We start from the raw sequence: 20,262 nt of genomic DNA on the forward strand, positions 1-20,262 counted from the left end.
AAAAAACACAGTGATGTATTGCTTCACATCTCAGAATGGCTAAAATCAATAACAACGAGAAACAAGTGTTGGCGAGGATGTAGAGAGAGGGGAACCCTCTTAAACCCAAGGGAGTCCACACCAAGACACATAGTAATTAAAAAGGCAAAAGTCAAGATAGAATTTTAAAAGTAATGGAAGGAAAACAGGTATACACAACAGAAACCCCCTAAAGTTATCAGCTGATTTTTCAACAGAAACTGTAGTCCAAAAGGGAGTGGCAAGATATGTTCAAATGCTAAAATAAAAAAACCCTGCAACCCACAGTATTCTATCCAGAAAGGCTATCATTCAGGATAAAAGGGGATAAAAAGTTTGAGACAAAAAAAAGTTAAAGGAATTGATCACCACTAAATCAGCCTTACCAGAAATGATAAGGGGGACTCCGTTAGTGGAAAAGAAAAACCGTAAGAATAAGAAAAGGAGGAAGCTAAAAAGCAGTAAAATTAAGTATATATATAAAAATCAGTCGAGGGACTCACAAAGAAGTGAAAGAAAAAAAATAACTGACACCACCACAGAAATACAAAGGATTATAAGAGAATACAATGAAGAATTATATGCCAACAAACTGGACAACCTAGAAGAAATGCATGAATTCCTAGAAACATAACTGTCCAAAGCCAAATCAGGAAGAAACAGAGAATAGAACAGATTAATTACCAGCAATGAAACTGAGTCAGTGATTAAAAAAAAAAAAAACAAAGGGGCGCCTGGGTGGCTCAGTCGGTTAAGCGACTGCCTTCGGCTCAGGTCATGATCCTGGAGTCACGGGATCGAGTCCCACATCAGGCTCCCTGCTGAGCAGGGAGTCTGCTTCTCTCTCTGACCCTCTTCCCTCTCGTGCTCTCTATCTCTCATTCTCTCTCTCTCAAATAAATAAATAAAAATCTTAAAAAAAAAAAAAAAAACTCCCAACAAACCAGCCAGGATCAGATGGCTTCACTGGTGAATTCTACCAAATCTTTTTTTCAAAAAGGTTTATTTTAGAGAGGGAGAGAATGTGCGCAAGTGAGGTGGGGCAGAGGGGGAGGGAGGGAGAGAGAGAGAGAGAGAGAGAGAGAATCTCAAGGGAGATTCTGGGCTGAGCTCAGATCCTGCCTTGGGGCTCCATCCCAGTACGCTCAGATCATGACGTGAGCCGAAATCAAGAGTCAGACACTTAACCCACTGAGCTACCCACGCACCCCTACCAAACATTTACAGAAAATCTAACACCTGTTCTTCTCAACCACCACCCCCCCCAAAAAAAAGAAGAGGAAGGAAGGCTTCCAATGGAAGTCATGTACAGACATCTCTCCAGAGAAGATCTCTAGATGGTCACCATTACCCTGAGACCAAAACCAGATAAAGACCCCACAAAAAAAGAAGTACCGGCCAATATCCCTGATGAACATAGATGTAAAAATCCTTAAATTATTAGCAAACTGAATCCAAGAATATATATTTAAAAGCAGGCATCATAATCAAGTGGGATTTATCCCTCAGATGCAAGTGTGGTTTGATATTTGCAAATCAGTCAAGGTGATACCTCACATCAACAAGGGTAACAACTATATCATTTCAATACATGCAGAAAAAGTACTTGACAAAGTACAACATCCATTCATGATACAAACCCTGGACAAAGGTTTAGAGGGAACATACCTCAACATAATGAAGGCCATATATGAAAAAGCCAAAGCAAACATCACACTCAGAGGTGAAAAAACTGAGAGCTTTTCTCCTCAGGTCATGAACAAGACAAGGATGTCCATTTTCACCACCTTTATTCAACGTAGGAAATCCTAGCCCCAGCAATCAGAACAAAAGGAGAAATAAAGACATCTAAGTTGGTAAGGAAGAAGGAAACTTTCACTATTTGCAGATATGACACTACATAGAGAAAACTCTAAAGACACCACCAGAAAACCATGAAAACATAAATGAATTCAGTAAAGTCACAGAAAACAATCAATACACAGAAACCATTGCATTTCTATACACTTATCATGAAGTAGCAAGGAGAAATTAAGAAAACAGTCCCATTTATACTTGCACCAAAAATAATGAAATACCTCGGTACAAACTTAATCAAGGAGGTGAAAGACCTGTACTGTGAAAACTGTAAAACGCTGCCGAAACTCATGATACACATTCCATGCTCATGGAGTGGGAAAATCATTCTTAAAATGTCCATACTACCCAACGCAATCTACCCATCTAATGCAACCCCTATGGGGCGCCTGGGTGGCTCAGTCGGTTAAGCGGTTAAGTGTCTGCCTTAGGCTCAGGTCATGATCTTAGGGTCCTGGGATAGGGCCCTCTGTCCGGCTCCCTGCTCAGCGGGGAGTCTGCTTTTCCCTTTCCCTCTGCTGCTCCCACCCCACCTTGCTGTGCATGCATGTGTGCACTCTCTCTCTCAAATAAAATCACTTTTAAAAATTTTATTTGAGAGCAATTGAGAGGACAAGTGGGAGGAGGGGCAGAGGGAGAAGCAGACTCGTCCCTGAGCAGGGAGCCCGATGTGGAACTCGATCCTAGGATCCTGGGATCATGACCTGAGCCAAGGGCAGACGCTCAACCAACTGAACCACCCAGGCGCCCTAAAAAAAAATCTTAAAAAAAAAAAATCTAAAATTGTTTGGAAGCACAGAAGTGTGCGAATAGCCAAAGCATCCTTGAAAAAGAACAAACTTGGACGTGTTGAGATTTCAAGCTATACCCCAAAACTGTAGTAATTAAAAACAATATGGTACTAGCACAAAAACACACGTTAAGTCACCAGAATAGAGATTCCAGAAATAAACCCATAATTTTATAATCTTCGTTCAACAAAGGAAGCAAGACTATCCAGTGGGAAAAAGTCTCTTCACAAATGTTGTTGGGAAACCTGGACCACTCTGTTCACTGTAGAGGAAAATAAACCCAAAATAAATTAAGGACTTAAGTGTGAGACAGGAATCCATCAAAATCCTACAGAACACAGGCAGCAACCTTTGTGACCTAGGCTGCAGCAACCTCGATAGACACGTCCTTCAAAGGCAAGGGAAACCAAAGCAAAAATCAACCACCGGGACTACGTGGAGATAAAAGGCTTCTGCACAGCGCAGGACACAACCTGAGAGACAAACGTGAGACAACCTACAGAACGAACGTACGAGCCGTGCGGTGTGTTTAGTGAAGCGGCTGCAGCGCTTCCGCGCAGCAGGGACTCTTCCGGGTTTGGCTTCGGAGTATGGGGCGGGGAGAGTGCGCCTGCACCCGACGGGCGCCGCCCTGCGCCTGTGCTCGGGATTACACTCTGACGACCATGCACTCCGCGGCCGCACGGACGCCGCGCTAACCGAGGCCGGTGCCAATCCCGCCGGTGAGCACACCCCACTTCTCACGGAGGCGGACACAGGGGCATATGGGCTTTACGCTGTGCATCAGCGGCCAGCAGAGCGCCAGACCCCGGCGGCAGCAGCGTCGTGACCATGCCCGAGATGCGGGCGCTCTCCTTCCCGCTCTCCTTCCTGCTCCCGACGCGCTCTGCGCCGTCGCCCCAGAGGGCTCTCGCTGAGAGCGCACCGTGGGAACGGTGGGAAGCCGGCCGGCGAGGCAGCACGGACCTTCCGCTGCCTCTCTAGGGGCTCGGAGGCTGTTTCGGCTCTCTGGCCTACTCGCTAGCGGCCCCCCGCCCCCGACGGCTAAAAACGACCCCCTTTCCCTGCTTCCGCTCCCCAGAATGGAATGGGACGTCCTGTTAGAGACAAGCCTGGCCCTTGCCCCACCCCACTCCTCACCTGCCACGAGAATGGATCTCGTTTGGAGTCGGGCGCACCACACCGTTGTCTTCCGACGGTGGCGCAGCAGGGCAAGGCGCGCGTCCGCGCTCACTCCGCTGCCGGGGATACACGGCCCCACCGCCGTCCTCAGCCTGCCCCCCGAACGCTGCGTTGTCGCCGCGGGACCTTCCCGACGCCGCACGTCCCCCTGCGCGCCCCGCCCCTCCGGCCGCCAGCTCCGGACACGTGCGCGTGCGGCCTCACCTGCGCTGCCCGGAGCGGGAGGAAGACCCCAACTTTCCAGGCACCGGGGAGGAAACAGGCGATGGGGCCTCCGCGAGCGCCAAATATCAACCACATCGAAGCGAAGCCGAGCAGTTCACGCAGTTATAAAGGCCAGCGGGAAGTACGCACGCCTTCCCCTTGGAGGGCGATTGTGAGGTCAATCCGCAAGCCCAGAGGAAAGCTTTTCATCCTAGCCCTCAGGGCCTTCCCCCGGCCTGATCCTTCTTCTGGGAGGCGCACCCTCCACCCGTAATGAAGGCAATGTCCAGCCTTCCCTGCCCCTGGGCTCCCGGGGAAGCTCTACTCTTAACATTTACCCAGGTCGGAATGACTCAGCAGAACCTCAGAGCGTGGGCTCCATTTCTGCCCTGAGCACCATGTGCATCTCCTTCCTTAAAATAATAAAAAAGGAGCATTCTGAACACAAAGGCATCAACTTCTCTGGTTGCCATGACTCGTGCAGCCCTGCAGATATTAGAAGAGTAACATAAGCTCTGCAGCTTCCAGAAATGTCCTTTGTCTAATGATTTGTACTTTTTCTGTAAAAAACGAATATAGCCCTACACCAAATACTCCCTCACCAGAGCACTGCCTTCTTTGTGCAGATTGTGTATTCCGGGCAGCAGTCCTAACTTGGGCTTGAGTAAAAAAACTCTCTTCCTTTTTAAAAGAAATTCTAAAAGGTTCATTCTTGCGTCAACATTTCTTGGCGCAGCTGTAGGATCTCAGAGCCACTTGCCTGCAAACACCTGGGGGGGGTCCTCTGGAAATGGGTGCTTGGGACCAGCATGGGCCCCTTACGCCCCTCTGATGTCTCAGCCCCTCACAGGTGTATCTGGTGAATTCTCCGGATATACAGACCTGACTTTGACTTGAGCTGTTGAGGGTTACTGATAATGTTCTCTAGGTGGGAATAACTTAGAGGGGGTGATTTATGGATCGTTTAATTTGGAGTTACACTAACTGATGTTATTAATATAAGGCTTGAATAAAATTTTCTGGCTGGAAAAATGAAACTGAATCATTCAGCTCAGAAGAGAGGGGACACTTGCTACTTACACGCACGTGGTGCTTTCAGGTGACTGATAGCCTAGCAGAAGTGTCTGAGGATATTCCTCCAGATGCAGAGCTCTCCCATAGGAACTTCCCACCTCATAAGGTGACTAATGATTGGCTTGTCCAGGGATGCACACATAAGGACGGGCCATCCAGTGTACTGAGCACCCTCAGGGCCTTGCTGGGAGAAACCAAGACACAGACACTCACATGCAGCACCCCCTTGATCCACATCTAATATCCTTAGATCTAACTCAAGCCATAGTCTACAAATGAAACGGAAACTAAAAGGAACAGGGAACCGTGTTTCAAAACTGCTGGAAAACCAACAACTGCCCACAGAGAACTCCCGCAGGCTTTATGAACAATGGATACAAGCTTATATGTGCAAGTACTTCCTAACAGGAAAATTTAAGGATAACCTGAGTCTCAGATGGCCCAAATGGCGTTCTTTTGTCATGTCTGAAAGCCAGCTATAAGACTAAGCAATCAGAAACAAGGAAACCATTTGGTTCAGTCAATAAAGCCCCCAACTTTTGGGGGGAACCAACACTCACAGAGACACTCCGGGCTTCATGTGGTTTGTTTAAGCTGTAGCTTTTGGTATCTTTGCACCAAACAGGCCATGTTCTAATTGGAAAATGGAAAATAACTAATTAATAGATTCATGAATTATGCTATCTTACAATTAATTTTAATAAAAGGGGGATATTTGGAAATTGGGTCTTTAATGTTATCTTCACAAATATTAGTGAAACTATTAGAGTAGGCAGGGAGGCTCTAACCGGATGCCTGGAGGCCAGCAAGGAGGTGGCCATGGGCAGCTGTGGGGAAGGTCAGAGGCCTGTCCTGGCAGCATCCACGAGAAGCCGGATCCCACCACACAGGCCCACGATGGTGGCGCCACGACAGGAAACCCCTGGTCAAATAAAAAGGCACAAAATCCTGCTACCAAGAAATCCTTACCTCCAATAATGAATATCCCACCCACTTGTTAAGAACTGTTAATAAGGGGCACCTGGGTGGCTCCGTCGTTAAGCGTCTGCCTTCGGCTCAGGTCATGATCCTGGAGTCCCAGGATCCAGCCCCACATTGGGCTCCCTGCTCAGCAGGGAGTCTACTTCTCCCTCTGACCCTCCCCTCTCTCATGTGCTCTCTCTCTCAAATAAACAAAATCTTAAAAAAAAAAAAAAACCTGTTAATAAAAGGTAAAACCCAAACCCCAGGAATGCAGCTCTCTCTCAAGCTGGCATGTCCGCTTTAATAAACTTTCCTGGTTTGTGTCGCTCACCTGCTGTGCTGCATGTCTGTCCTTGAATTCTTTCTCATGAGGAGACCAAGAGCCTTTGGCAACATCTTTGGGATAGGCCGGGTTGAGACCCCAGGGCCCAGCATCTCCCCAGTGCACCAGGCAACATTTGGACGAGATCATTGAAACAGAATCTGAAAAAAAATGTAACATTCCCAAATTCCCCCTTCAATTTTCTCCTCCTGGCAGGACTGCCCTTTCAGGCCTTTCTTCCCCTAGCCCACCCCCATCTCCACTGGGAAGCCTCTCCTGCCTTTGCTCTTCTCCTTTACCCTCTGGCCTCCTGTCTGCTCCCTCCTCTGTAAGGTGAGAAGGGAGGGGGCTGTGTGAGCACGGGGGGCGATCCCCGGAGGGACGGAGCTGGAGCTCAGTGTGGTTCGTGCTGGCACCGCAGGGAAGGACGCAGTGGAGACCTCGTGTCCTGAATGCCCACGGCCCCAGGGAGGGCCGACAGGGAGGCCCGGCAGTCTGCGGTGTGCTCAGGAGCAGGGGGCAGCCCCCCATCCCCCGGAGCCCCTGCCCGGAGGGAGGACGAGGAGCAGCTTCCTCTCGGCAGACATTGCTGGGCGAAGAGCTGGCTGTATCTGCCGGCGCCTCATTTCTCAAACCCACCCGCTCCCTGCGCTCGGGGGCAGCTCACTCATCTTCCCGCGGGGAGCACGAGTTTAGGGGTTTCATGCTCCATGCTGCTGTCCGTGGAGGCTGCGGGAGCGGGGGGCGAGCGTGGGGAAGAAAGCCGCCCTGCTCGGCACCCGGCGCACAGCGGAAGGGCCGCATCTGTATTCAGGGCTGCGGGTGAGGCTGGTGCTCTGAGCGCGCTCGGGAACCAGCAGCAGCGCGGGGAGCTTGCCGAAAATGCAGATTCCTGGCCTCCATTCTGACCTTTTGAATTAGACTCTGTATTTTAAGAAGATCCCACGTGATTTGTAGATACTCTAAAATTTGATAAGCATTATTCCAGATAACCTGAATTTAGCTAATTGTTCTATTCACAAATAAAACGGTCAAGGAATTTTAAAAAGGTTCTTTTTGCTATGGCCCCTAAAGTCTAAGGAAAACCAAATATACACACACACACTTCTTTTTATAAACTTCAAGGGTAAAAGTTTAGCACAGTATACTTCTAAGCTAAACTTTTATCTCCTCTCTTTGGAAGTTCAGCTTCGGATTTTGACCTTGGGGAAAGGGATAATGCAAATATCAGAAGAGGCATTTCATATCTGGTTAAGTTCCAACCACTCCGCCTGCGCCCATCAGATGGTAGTAGTTCTTTTATAAACCAGAGTGCACGTTTACTGAGAGCCGTTGTACATGTCTTACAAGTTTGCACGCATTTACTCTCAAGCGCCCTGTGAGGCGCGCACGGTTAATCACCCCCCGTTACAGGTGGGGAGACTGTAGCCCGGGGTCCTCTGAGTAAGTCACCCAAAGCCGCGAGGCTAACACTGGGAGGGGCAGGACCCGAACCCAGGCCGTCCGGCGCCAGACCCGCGTGTCGCTCGGACAGTAAATGCCCGGCGCGCTGGTCCCCGCGGCTCCTCCTCTTCGCGGAGCCGCACGGATGCGGCCTGCGAGGGCACCGGCCTAACCTGCAAAGGGCTGCGGCCGGCGGGTGGCGCCGACAGAAAGGCTACGAAGGAAGGAGTGCAGTGTGTGCGTTTTCGAGCGGCCCCTCATTGTTTGTAACAAACGCAGGCCTTCGAGACAGCAGTGACCCGCCCCCAGAGACGGAAGCCGCGCCGCTGCGGGTTTCACGCCTCCGGGAAGAGGCCGCGTTGCCGGGCGGCAGGCCGTCCCTCCCGCCGAAAGCCCCGAGGAGGTCACCAGCACAGCCCTCGGGGAGACCCTGTGCGGACCGCGACGTTCTCACTCCCGAAACTTCGGTGCGTCTAAGGTGTGGACTCCTCCGGGGGACCGCACGCCCGACTCTCCCCTGAGCTTACCGTCTTTAACGAGTGTACACGGACACTAGTCTCGGAGGGCCCGGCGTTCGGCACCACTCCGGAACAGCCCCTCCACACCAATTTATTCCCAGGTCACTTTTGGCCCCTTTTAGGGAAATCATCAGGGCCGAAGCGAGGGCCAGGGAAGGCGGAGGCTGCTGGGAAACCGCCCGCACCCATCCACCCCGAGGCACAGCACCCGGGCTGCGACAAGCTACTCACTCCGGAGCAGGGAAAACCTGGTGAAAACAAAGTAAGCCGTGTGAAAAGCTCACTTTCCACGACGGCCCCATCTAAGCGCCTGGGGTCCATGGGAGGAGGCCAGTGCGGCATCGGAACGGATTCCGAGGCGCCTAACGAGGCTGCGGCGGGGGCGGCAGGCGTGGCCGCACTCCTCACACGCGGCCCGAGACCCCGCGGGCCCTGCCCGAGGAGCGTCCGCCGGCGACGGCGCTTGCGCACTGGCCGCGCTGAGGGGGCGCCCCCGCCGTGTGCACGCGCAGGCGCAGGGGGAGCCCCGCGTTCTGGCGGACGGCCTCGCCGCACGCGCGACACCGACAGCGCCTGTCGCCGGCGCGGGCCCTGGGGGGCCGCACGAGGTCTGAGCTCAGGCGGAAGGCTTCCCACACGCCTCGCAGCGTACGGCCTCGCCCCCGTGGGGCCCCTCCCGGGGCCGACGGGGCCGCTGCTGGCACGGCAGCCCTGGCCGCACTCCTCACACTGACAGGGTTTCTCTGCGCTGCGGCTCCGCCGCTGTCCGGTCAGGCCCGACCCCTGGCTGAAGGTCTTCCCACATTTTTCACACTCGTGGGGCTCCTCCCCCGGTGGGTTCCCCGGGGCTGAACGAGGACTGAGCGCCGAGGGACGCCGCCCCCACGCCCGCCGCCCCCGTGCCGTCTCCCTCCGGCGGCCTGCGCCCTCCGCTTTTCCAGTCTGCTCCGCTGGGCACAGGGTTCCCCGGACGCACCGTCTAGAGGAGCCTCTCCTCGGAGTCTGCTATTTTTCCAAAACGTTCCACTTCCTTCAAGACTTCCTGCCGCGGCGCCCGCTCCCGGCTTCCACCAGCTGGGAGAACGCGCACGCGGTCACCTCTCCGTCCCCTGTGCACCGGCTCCCCCCAGGGCGGGGCACAGGAAACGCCCCCGCACGCCCGGGGCGCAACGACGGCGCTGAGACGGAGCGGGGCCGGCAGCAGGGCCGCCGGCGCTGGAGGCTCGCGGGGGGCGCGCAGGTGCGGCTCCACCCATCCCGCTGTGCTAACTTCCTAAAGGTCCGCACAGCCCCGTGAGCGAGGGACTGTGCCCCTCTCCACCCCACGGACCTGTGAGCTGACGGTGCAGGGTGGCTGCCTGACCCGCCCCACGTCGCAGAGCTACCAAGAGGCAGTGTTTAAGTTCTGACCCCCGAGCCTACAGCCGTAACCATTACGCTCTGCAGAGCCACCGGAGATCCCGAATGGACCCATCAAGTCCTTACCCTGTAAGGGCAAATCTGGGGGGACCCAAAGACTCACCTCTGAGCCGTGTCACCATGCACCGAAGCTGGATGGCCATCGAGTCCTGCTTGGCCTTCAAATGCAGCACATCCTCTGAGAGCGCCTCAGAACGGCCATGTTCGTGGTCTGGGGCCCGGGTAGGGATATTTGGGTTCATGAGAGGGATTCCAGGAGCCCAGGGTAAAACTCAACGAAAGACATCACATGGAACCAGAGGACACATTCCGTAGAGAAATGGCACAGGGAGAGGCCCAGAGTGTGATCCCACACCCACGAGCAGATGGGGGGGAACAAGGTCGCCTGGCGTGCTGGTGCTGCTTTAAAGTATGCTCCTAAGTTCTTGGACACGCCTTCCTTTCAAGGGTGGAGCCTAATTCCCCCTCCTGGAGAGGGAATTGTATTTAGTGACTCATTTCTACAGAAGAGAATGTGTGGCAAAAGTGAGGGTACACAACCGGAGAGACCAAGTCCTACAAAGCACTGTGGCTCCTCTCTCTCTCTCTCTCTCTCTCTCTCAGACAGGAAGACACTCAGTGAGCCCTAGGCAGAAATCCACTTGGCAGAGAATGAACCCTCCTGCCAACAGCCGGTGAGGAACTGGGGCCCCCTCCCAGCAAGCATGGAGGGGAGCCAACCTGGAGGTGGATCCACCAGCCCGGCCAAGCCTTCAGATGCTCTCTGGGAGTGGGGTCCCCACTGCCTGGGGCTGAAACAGGCAATCCTGAAGGAGCTCTGCAACCCCAGCACTATACCTCACCTCACCGTGCCTGGGTTCTGGGTAATGGGCCCTGACTCACTGAATGGCCCTGTTGCTCTGTGCCTCAGTTTCCCTCTCCACCTCAAGAGTGGATTAGATCGCCCCACCCTTACAGGACTGGTAAAAAAGAGACGCCAAGTTAAAAAAAAAAAATCTTCACTGCAAACTCATGAAACATCCCCCTAACTTGCTTCCTAAATCCTGACTTACAGAAACCAAGAGATAATGTTTGGGTTTTTTAAGCCATTAGGCTTGGGGACAGTTGATTACACAGCGGCTGAGAACCAGCTGCAGCCAGCCCGCTGAGTCAGCAAACTTCACCCTTCGTTTAGAACTCAGCGTCTGGGAGCCCATCTTCCTCCTCTCACCTGGTTCTGAGGCTCACTAAGCTCCTTCTCCAGATCTTCAACCACAGCCACTGCCTGCTCCCCGCTCTCCGGGTGCTGTTCCCGCACCCAGGCCTGGAGCTCCTCGGGCAGGATGGTCAGGAACTGCTCCAGCACCAGCAGCTCCACGATCTGCTCCTTGCTGTGCGTCTCAGGCCGCAGCCACTGACGGCGGAGCTCCCGGAGCCGGCTCAGTGCTTCACGGGGTCCAGGAGTCTCTTGATAACAAAAGTGCCTAAAAAGTTGTCGGGAGGCCTTCTGGCTAGAAAAGTTGTTCTCTCGATGGTAGGTTTTCTGGTCCCAGATCACATCTTCCTCCACCTTCACAATCTTAAGTCCCTCCTGTTCCTCTCTTGAAGCTATTCTAGGGTTAATTTAGAAGATTCACTCCGGCCTGGGGTGAAGAGGAACCCCATTTAAGAATTCATGATGGGGGCACCTGGGTGGCTCAGTTGTTAAGCGTCTGCCTTCGGCTCAGGTTATGATCCCAGGGTCCTGGGATCGAGCCCCACATCGGGCTCCCTGCTCGGCAGGAAGCCTGCTTCTCCCTCTCCCACTCCCCCGCTTGTGTTCCCTCTCTCACTGTGTCTCTTTCAAATAAATAAATAAAATCTTAAAAAAAAAAGATTTCCTGATGTATTTTCCTTTAAGAGGACACACCTGATGATGAAACATCATGTATTAATGGAAATCAAAAAGTAGTGGGGGAAAAACTGAAGGACAGGAACAAAGACGATCATGCTATCATCTATGTTATATGTGAAGCATCTGGAGAAAAGCATATGGCAGAATACACTAGTTGCCCCGATTCTTCCCTCTTTCCTGTAGCCATGTACTTGTAGCCCTCCCCCCACCCACCAGCCCACTGTGAGTCTGTGCTTAAGCACGTGATCAGATTTGGCCAGCGTCACACCAGCAAATGTCACACGAGCAAAGGCTTGGGAAGTACTTGTGCGACTCAGTAGCTGGCTTGCCCTTGCACTCCACAACTGCAAGGGGGAGGAGATGCTTCCTGATGAAAGAGGCACGTGGGACAGAACCCGTCACCCCCAGCAGGGCAGATGGATCCTCCCGGCTCAGCTCACCCCCAGACACGTGAGTGAGTCTGGATGAGGTCTGCAGAACTGCTTGGCATACCCACAGGTCACTGCAGATACACAAGTCCGCCCTGCCCAGGTCAGCTGAACCCCACAGATTCATGTGCTAAAGAAATGCTGATTGCTGCCGGCCACCAAAGTTCTATGGCCGTTTGTTATATCACGTTACTATGGCAACGAAAAACTGAAAAACTGACACACAGGGGTGGCTACTGGGGAGGGAACTAGGTAAGTGCAAAAAAGAGAAAGGGAAATTTACCTTCACAGAATACTCTCTGTACTTTTTCTCATTTTTGTATCATTTGAAATACTTATTGCAAGAAAACAAAGAAATAGTAGTGATTGAAAAGCCTGGTAGACTATCAATATACAGTAGCATCAGGTAAAGAACAGGACGCACAAAACTAGCGATAAAATCAAATGATGATTGCTATCATAGAGGATTCAACCAGGAAAGCAAAGAGTAGAAAAAATAATTCTGACTGGGTACAGAGCAGTGAAAGCATGTGGCTTAGGAGCAAGTGTGTTTGAATTAGGCCTACAAGAACAAAGAGGAATTTTTCAGGCAAGGACAGGGCGCTGGGAGGGGACTCAACATGACAGGCCAAGCAAACAACAGGACCTCAGTTATTTTCGGTCACACTGCGCAGGGGTCCTGGTGGATGAACTGTAGGCTACAGGGTGAGGGTAGAAGTGTGGGGAAAGATGCACTGTACTAGAAAACAGCCTTGAACTCTAGGCTAAGATGTTTAGACTTTATTATATGGAAAAGTGAGGGGCATGAAGCTCTTATTTCATTGTCCCAGCATTAGATCTGTATTTTAAAGAAATACTGAGTACGATTCAGGAAGGAAATGGTAAGAGTATGTTGCAGGGTTGTGGCACTTAAGTTGGGAGGCTGAATGGTGGCTATACTGGTAGTTTACTTTCATGGTAGAATTTGAGTTTTATATATGACTTCAGCTCTGTGTTAATAAATTATTAATGTATGAGAGAATTTAAAGTTTTTCAGCTACGCTTTATTGTGGGAAAATGTATTTATTCCATTCATGCAAATGCTGTGTGTCCACCAGAAGCCTGGCACGGTGTGGGGCACCTTGGCCACAGCAGTTAAGAGGAAGCAGACCTGGTCCTTGCCTTCCTGGCATTTAAAGTGGGAGAGACAGACGTTTGTGCAATGTTCACATAAAATTAGGTTACAGGGTTGAAAACACAGAGAGTTAACCAAGATTGTGGAGCTTGCTCTTTGCCAATGTCCAAGGCCCACGACTGCACTGTTTTCACTCCTTACTGCAGCATCTGGGTGTCAGGGTTTTTGAGTCTTCAGTCCAGGAAGCCTGTAAGTCTGAGAATTCCTAACTATGAACTTGCATTGGATTTCGTTATTATTAAGTGTGGCTTCCCACGGGGTTAGATTTACAGGCACAAACTGTTCTATGACTATGGGGCTGCACCTTAATGCTACTGAGAAACCATGGAACACCACAGGAAGACTCCTCACAGCCCCACCGCCACAGGTGGGGTGGCCTCTCTATTTGCTGTGCTGCTCCCCCGACAGTTGCTGGGCTTAGGACTGACCTCCTGAAAAAAAAAAAAAAAAAAAAAAAACAAAACGGACTGACCTCCTGGTCTTGTGCCACAGTGAACCCTGTCTTTACCCCTAATGCCCGGCACGGTGCCGACCCACTGCAAGGGCTCCATGGACATTCTCGGGATCAGTAACTGAATTCTCCCTTTTCATTTCATCAAGCTGTGGCAAGGAAAGGGAAGGGAAGAAGGGTGGGCAGACAGCCTCTTTCGATTCTCCCCACACCACTCCTGCTCCCAGGATCTGTATACGTTATCCAGTGTTCTCAACCAGTCCTCCATGTCTGTCCCCACTCCAACCACGTTCCAACCTGCTACAGATCCTAAACACCTCTTATGACAAAACACCTAGAGGATTTACAAGTTTAGATTTGCCACGAAATTGTGGATGAATCTTTCTTTTTTTTTTTAAACATTTTATTTATTTTTTGACAGAGAGAGACACAGCGAGAGAGGGAACACAAGCAGGGGGAGTGGGAGAGGGAGAAGCAGGCTCCCCGCTGAGCAGAGAGCCCGATGTGGGGCTCGATCCCATCATGACCTGAGCCGAAGGCAGACGCTTAACGACTGAGCCACCCAGGCGCCCCTGGATGAATCTTTCTTAAATGTTTTGTTCACATGATTTATTCAATTATGTGCAATTTGGTGTCCTCTGATGAACCAAATGGAATGAGTTCTTTAAAATCGTCTTTAGAGAAACAGGGTTGCATAGTGAGTAATGTTCAAATCATGTGGCCTCTGTCAAGTGGGACTGACCAAAGCACCCACCTCAGAAGACTGTTGTGACAATTATATAATGTATATGAAAAGCTCAGCACAGTACCTGGCCCACAGCAACTGCTAAATAAATATTAATTACCTGGTATTCTTAGCAAAGCAGTATTAATGAGTTGAATATCCTTGTATAGAGAAAATAAGGCAAACAAGATAAAACATTGAATTCATAGACCAATATTCAGTAGATAGTTGAAAATCCTGGAAGAAATATTCAAGAAAGGCCAAGACAGACTATGACCTTCAGTGACCTTCCAAATGTGTGCTGAAGCCTAATTCTAGATCCCGAGAGGGGCATAACCCTGAAATCCCAATGGCAGCTCAAAAGCAACAAATCGAAGATCGGATTCAGATTTCCAGAGTAACATGGTACAGCCAATTATGCTTCATTACCAACTGGCTCCATACATTAGGAGATGATACATAAGAAGAAATAAAGAAAAGGACATGGCCAGGCACAAAACAAGATAAAAATCTCAGTGGACTGAAACAGACACACAGAGTAGCAAGTGCAGTGAGGCTATGGGCTAACGGGTCTCCAAACAGCTGGGGACAGCCTAGAATTCAGGATTCGAGGTGGCAGTGGCGTGTGTCAGAGTGCAGGCATCCAGGCTCACTTTCTGATGGCAGGGGCCTCAGGGGAGTTCCACACTCATGGGGGTGTGGGGGTGGCCGGCAGGAAAAAAACGACTCTGCTGCTGACCCGGCCTGTGGCTTTATCAGGAGCGACAGGCCCAGCCAGCGACAGGACCAGCCTCATTTGCAGTAATCAAGGCCAAGAGCTGCTGGCTCCATACCAGGTCTGTCCACCTAACAACCACTCGGGGCAGTGACACGAATGCCCTAGATGTAAGACCCAGAAAGGGTCTTAGATGTAATGCTGAATGAAGTGAGAAAAATCTAAAATACTTTCCCACTCAAAAGAAATTCCAAAACATGCAAAATTCTAACCCTAAGAAAAACAATCAAAAATTAAAATAGAAATTCACTTGGGATGAAATTTATTCTATCCATAGTCCAAGAAATTTAGAGAGTAAGTGATTTTGAGAAATACAGTGAAACCAAAACAGGTAAAATGTAACATCAGGTAGATATAAAAAGGAATTCGAAATCTTAGAAAAAAATTTTGACACTGAAAATGCATTAGAGGATAAACCACAGAATGGATACAGCTGAAGAATAACAGTGACTTTTAACTGTTCAGTATCTGACAACACTAAAGACTTCACTCTGAATGCAGCAAGAGACAAAAACCATGGAGCAATTAAGATGAAACGATGTATGTTGAGAGAATACAACTTTAATACAAGAGGTTCAGAAGAGGAGAATGTAGTGAATGGCTGAGAAATAAATCACGGATGATAATAAAACTAAGAATTTTCCAGAAATAAAGGCATGATTTCTCAGATCAAGAGTACACACTGAGACAGAAATATAGTGAAGCTGCAGCCTACTGAGAACAAAGAGACAACCTTAAAAGCTGACCAGATGACCTACAAAGGAAACAGCAGACTGCTCATGAAAACTGGAGAACAGAATGCAACCGGAGTGGGGAAAGGACGGCCAACTCAGAATCTGCCCCCAGCCAAACAGAAGGAAGTCATATGCTACCCACAGACCCCTCGTAAAAGTCAAGGATGCAGTTCAGCAAACAAAAGTGAACTCAGAGAGAAGGTGTGAAAAGAAGAAGTAACATAAGCCCAAGAACTTAAAAATATGACAATAAATGTAAACGATTATGGCAAAAAATCCCTAAAAAGTAATATATTCAATCATATGTAAAATGCTGTACGTACAAGCTTATTTACTGAGGCACGGCTTGTGACAGGAAAAGGCTGGGAACAACATGAACGTCCGCCAGCAGGGCACTGCAAAAACATATTACAGTAATTAGTATATTGGATTACGATGCAGTTTAAAAAAATGAGAAAGCTCTTTATGCACAGATGTGAAAGGACTGCCAAGACAGTTAACTGGAAAGAGCAACGTGAAGAACGAGTGTGACTAACACACTATCAGTTGTATACAAAATATGTGTATATGTGTATTTGAATTCCCAAGCAACATTTGTCTTTGGGATGGAAAAGGAGTGGCTGGGGGCAGGGATGACGTGCAATTTTTCAAAGAATATCCTTCATCACTTTTTTTTTTTACATAAGAATATTTTACTACACAAAAGGGGAAGGATATGAAATTAAAATTCTAACGTGTAATGACAAGATGAGGTACGTGTACAGTTCAGTTAAATGTTACAGTGTTAAGGCCCCTGTCGTCAGGGGAATAGAAATACTGAACAATGAAGCACTTCATTTAAAAAATTCTAAAGGTAAATACACCTCTTACAATTTAAGGGTAAATCACAAGCATATGGAATGAATGGAGCACTCACATAAGAATGCTGATAGTTCAGTATGTACAACCACTTTGGAAAATTCTTTTTTTTTCTTTTTTAAAAGATTTTATTTACTTGAGAGAGAGAGAGCAAGCAAGAGAGCACAAGCTGGGGGGAGGGGCAAAGGGAGAGGGAGAAGGGGGCTCCCTGCTGAGCAGGAAGCCCAAGGCAGGCTTGATCCCAGGACCCGGAGATCATGACCTGAGACCAAGGCAGAGGCTTAACCGACTGAGCCACCCAGGCACCCCTAGAAAATTCTTTAGAATTATCTACTAAAGTTTCAGAATGAAAAAAAAGTTCCCTCCTTCCCAGGAAAAGACTGCTTGGTCTGTACCCATGGTGTCAAATAGCCCAGATGTGGTTTGTTCAATCACTGAACAATTCACTTCAGAGAACGTATTTTTGCAAGTCAATCAATTAGTGACAACCCATAGCTTTTGAAAATCAGCCAATCCAGAATAACTCATTCCAATAAACACATCTGAGTCCCAACTAACTGACGACAGTCTGTTCCATGAAACCACGCTTCCACAGACGACGTCAGCCCACTTAACCCCATAAAGATCCAGCAATAGTGAACTGCATGCTTCTCAAAACTCCTATAGAAGGTCAGCAATCTCTTCTGTTCAGGACTGTACCCAGTCAGCATACATCTTCAGCTCTGTCTTCGAGTTTCAGATACTGAGTGATAGTGTCATCATTTAGTAACAAGTGGAACACAGGTGTACCCCATAACTAAGTAATTCCACTCCTAGTTACAGATCCTAAAGAAACAAGTGCTTACTCCACTAAAAGCTAAATACATGTTCAGAGCAGCTTTATTCATAATAGCTCCAAACTTGAAACAACCCAAATGTTCATCAACTGCATAATAAATAAATAGTAAGATTGTGGTAGGCAGAATTCAAAGATGGCCCCATGATCTCTGTCCTCTAGTATTTCTCTTTTGACTGTTGGTTTCCATGCCAAAAGTTATAATTAAGATGTAATTGTCAGAGTGGGCAGTTAGTGAGGCTCTAACAGGATGCCTGGAGGCCAGCAAGGAGGAGGTCATGGGCAGCTGTGGGGAAGGTCAGAGGCCCGTCCTGGCAGCACTCCAAAACAAAGCCACAAGAAGCCAATCAAACCAGCACAAAACCCTGCTTCCAAGAAATCCCCGCCCCAAGAAATGAATATTCCACCCCCTTACTGACAACTGTCAATAAAAGAAACCCAAACCGCAGTGGGCAGCAGTGCACTGGTGCTCTCACATCTCGAAAATGTATCATTACTGTGTTGTGTCTGTCCTTGAATTCTTTATGTGACGAGACCAAGACCCATTGGCGACATCTTTGGGACAGGCTGGGTCAAAGCCTCAGGGCCTGGGGTCTCCCAAGTTCACCCAGCAACATAATTAAGGTTACTAATTCATTGGCCTTATGATAGGGAGATCCATCTCTGGGTGGGGCTAAACTACTTGCATGATCCCTTTAACAGTAGAATATTCTCTGTCTGGTGACAGAAGAGCTCTGTCTGGTGACAGAAGAACATGTCAGATTTGAAGCAAGAGGAGGATCTGACGCACATTTGCTGGCTTGTCCATGGAGAAGGGAACCTCGGGTAAAGGAATGCAGGCAACCTCTACAAGCTGAGGCCAATCGCCAGCTGGCAGCCAGCAAGGTGAGGGGAACCTCAGTTCTACCAGGAACTTCAATCCCACAACCACAAGAAATTAAATTTTGACAACTGTTTAAGACTCTTGTGTTTTTTAAATATACTGTGTAGATTTGGTGCCGTTTATATTACACACTCTTAAGTTTTCCTATTTGATTTTTTCTGATGTCCTGGTTCCTGACTGTGTTCTAGACAGATAATGTTGCCATTTATTCATTCAATAAATGTTCTCTGAGCACCTATGACATACCCGGCCACTTTGCGAGGCACTAGAGACACAACTGTGAAAAAGAACCACCTCTCTGTTTGCTGGAGTTTACATTCCATTAGGAAAGACAAACCGAAAGTAACATTAACAACAACAAAAGTGGGTAAGGAGGCAGGCAAATAAGGACCAGGTGACAGAAGTACTGTGAGGAAAACCAACCAGACCCTGAGGTATCAAATAAACGGAGGACCTATGAAGATAGAGTGGTAGGAGGTGAGGTAAACATCTAAGTGGAGTCCTTAAGAGCGAAAAGGAGTGAGCCATGCAAAGACTAGAAGTGGGGACAGAAAGAGCACCTGACTCTGTTCAAAGGCCCTGAGGTAGGGTAAGGTGTGGTCAAACAAATGAAAAGAGCCTGGAGTGGATCCAGCCAAATGAGAGAAGAGTGGTAAAAATTTAGGCTGGCAAGATAAGCCGGATCATGCAGGCACAGGAGCTTGGATTTTAAGTGCAAAAGTCATGGAAGACTTTCAAGAAGAGACGTGAAAAGACTGGATTTAACTGGATTTATGTGTTAAGAAGCTCTGCTCCTGGGTGGTGAATGAGCTTAGGGAATGAAGGTGGAAGCAGAAAAGCCCAGTTGAAAGAAGAACGGGGGTGGAGGCTATTGCACTGGCTCCAGAAAGACTTCCACCTAAGTATGTTACTGTATTCTTCAAGTTAACTTTGAAAAATACTCCTGAAAGCAAAACAGCTTAATCTTTATTTGTAAAAAAGTGCTTCAGTCTTTGGACAGATGTTTCTGGAGCTGTATGAAGAGCTGGGTATACACAGGAGTTTGTAGCTCACAGAGGGAGGCAGGAAAGAATTAGAACTTGGTGAAATAAAAGCCATAATGTTGGAGGCGTGTTAGGTATACTCCTGAAGGAAGTAGGAGAGCTCATTTTAAATCCAGTATTCGGTTTCTATGCATTACTTGTAACCCACAAAAGAATTCACTTCACAGATACTCAGTGCCTATGAGGTGTCAGCCAGCAAACACATGATAAAGGGTGATACAATCGCAGAATTTGATAATGTGTCGTCCTGTTCCTTAACTGAACTAAAATCACGGAGGAAACAGCACAAAAGAGCACTTTTCCTATTAGCTTCACCATATTAGCAACAAGAGAAATAACAAAAATCGTCAACCACTTGTGTTGCAAAATAAACCCCAAAGCATAACCAAATACAATGACAAATGAATGGAGGAACCATTTAAATACCATGAGGAAACAGGCACATCCAGAATCGGCGGTCCTCTACCAGAGGAAGGGCAGGTATTCCCGGCAACAAGGCAACCGACGGGAACAGACACGGGACAGGCAGGACTGTTCTAAATTTTCAAAGACAACTACATGCAATGAATGGTCTTTAACTGGATCCCAGTTGGTGCAAATCAGTTGCAAAAGACGCCTGTAAGACAACTGAGGGAATGGGAACTAGGCGTTAGGTGGTTTTACGGACCGCTCCCGCAGTCAGTGTGGTAATGG

At 48.9% G+C, this 20,262-nt stretch overlaps 1 protein-coding gene across 1 annotated transcript; it reads right to left on the reverse strand.

The window, feature by feature from the left end:
* Positions 1 to 8,776: 8,776 nt before the first annotated feature.
* On the reverse strand, positions 8,777 to 11,391 carry LOC112813501 (zinc finger and SCAN domain-containing protein 31; the record flags this gene model as incomplete). The annotated part of the gene is given in 6 exon segments (XM_025858558.2): positions 8,777 to 9,002; positions 9,004 to 9,205; positions 9,208 to 9,382; positions 9,385 to 9,472; positions 9,858 to 10,010; positions 11,003 to 11,391. Coding segments are annotated over 6 exon segments (1,233 nt in total), but the record flags the coding sequence as incomplete, so codon positions are not given.
* Between the last annotated feature and the right edge of the window lie 8,871 nt (positions 11,392 to 20,262).

The sequence above is a fragment of the Callorhinus ursinus genome, unplaced genomic scaffold (assembly GCF_003265705.2).
Source record: "Callorhinus ursinus isolate GAN/ISIS: 27379988/994484 unplaced genomic scaffold, GSC_fseal_2.0 scaffold109, whole genome shotgun sequence".
Taxonomy (NCBI): Eukaryota; Metazoa; Chordata; class Mammalia; order Carnivora; family Otariidae; genus Callorhinus; species Callorhinus ursinus.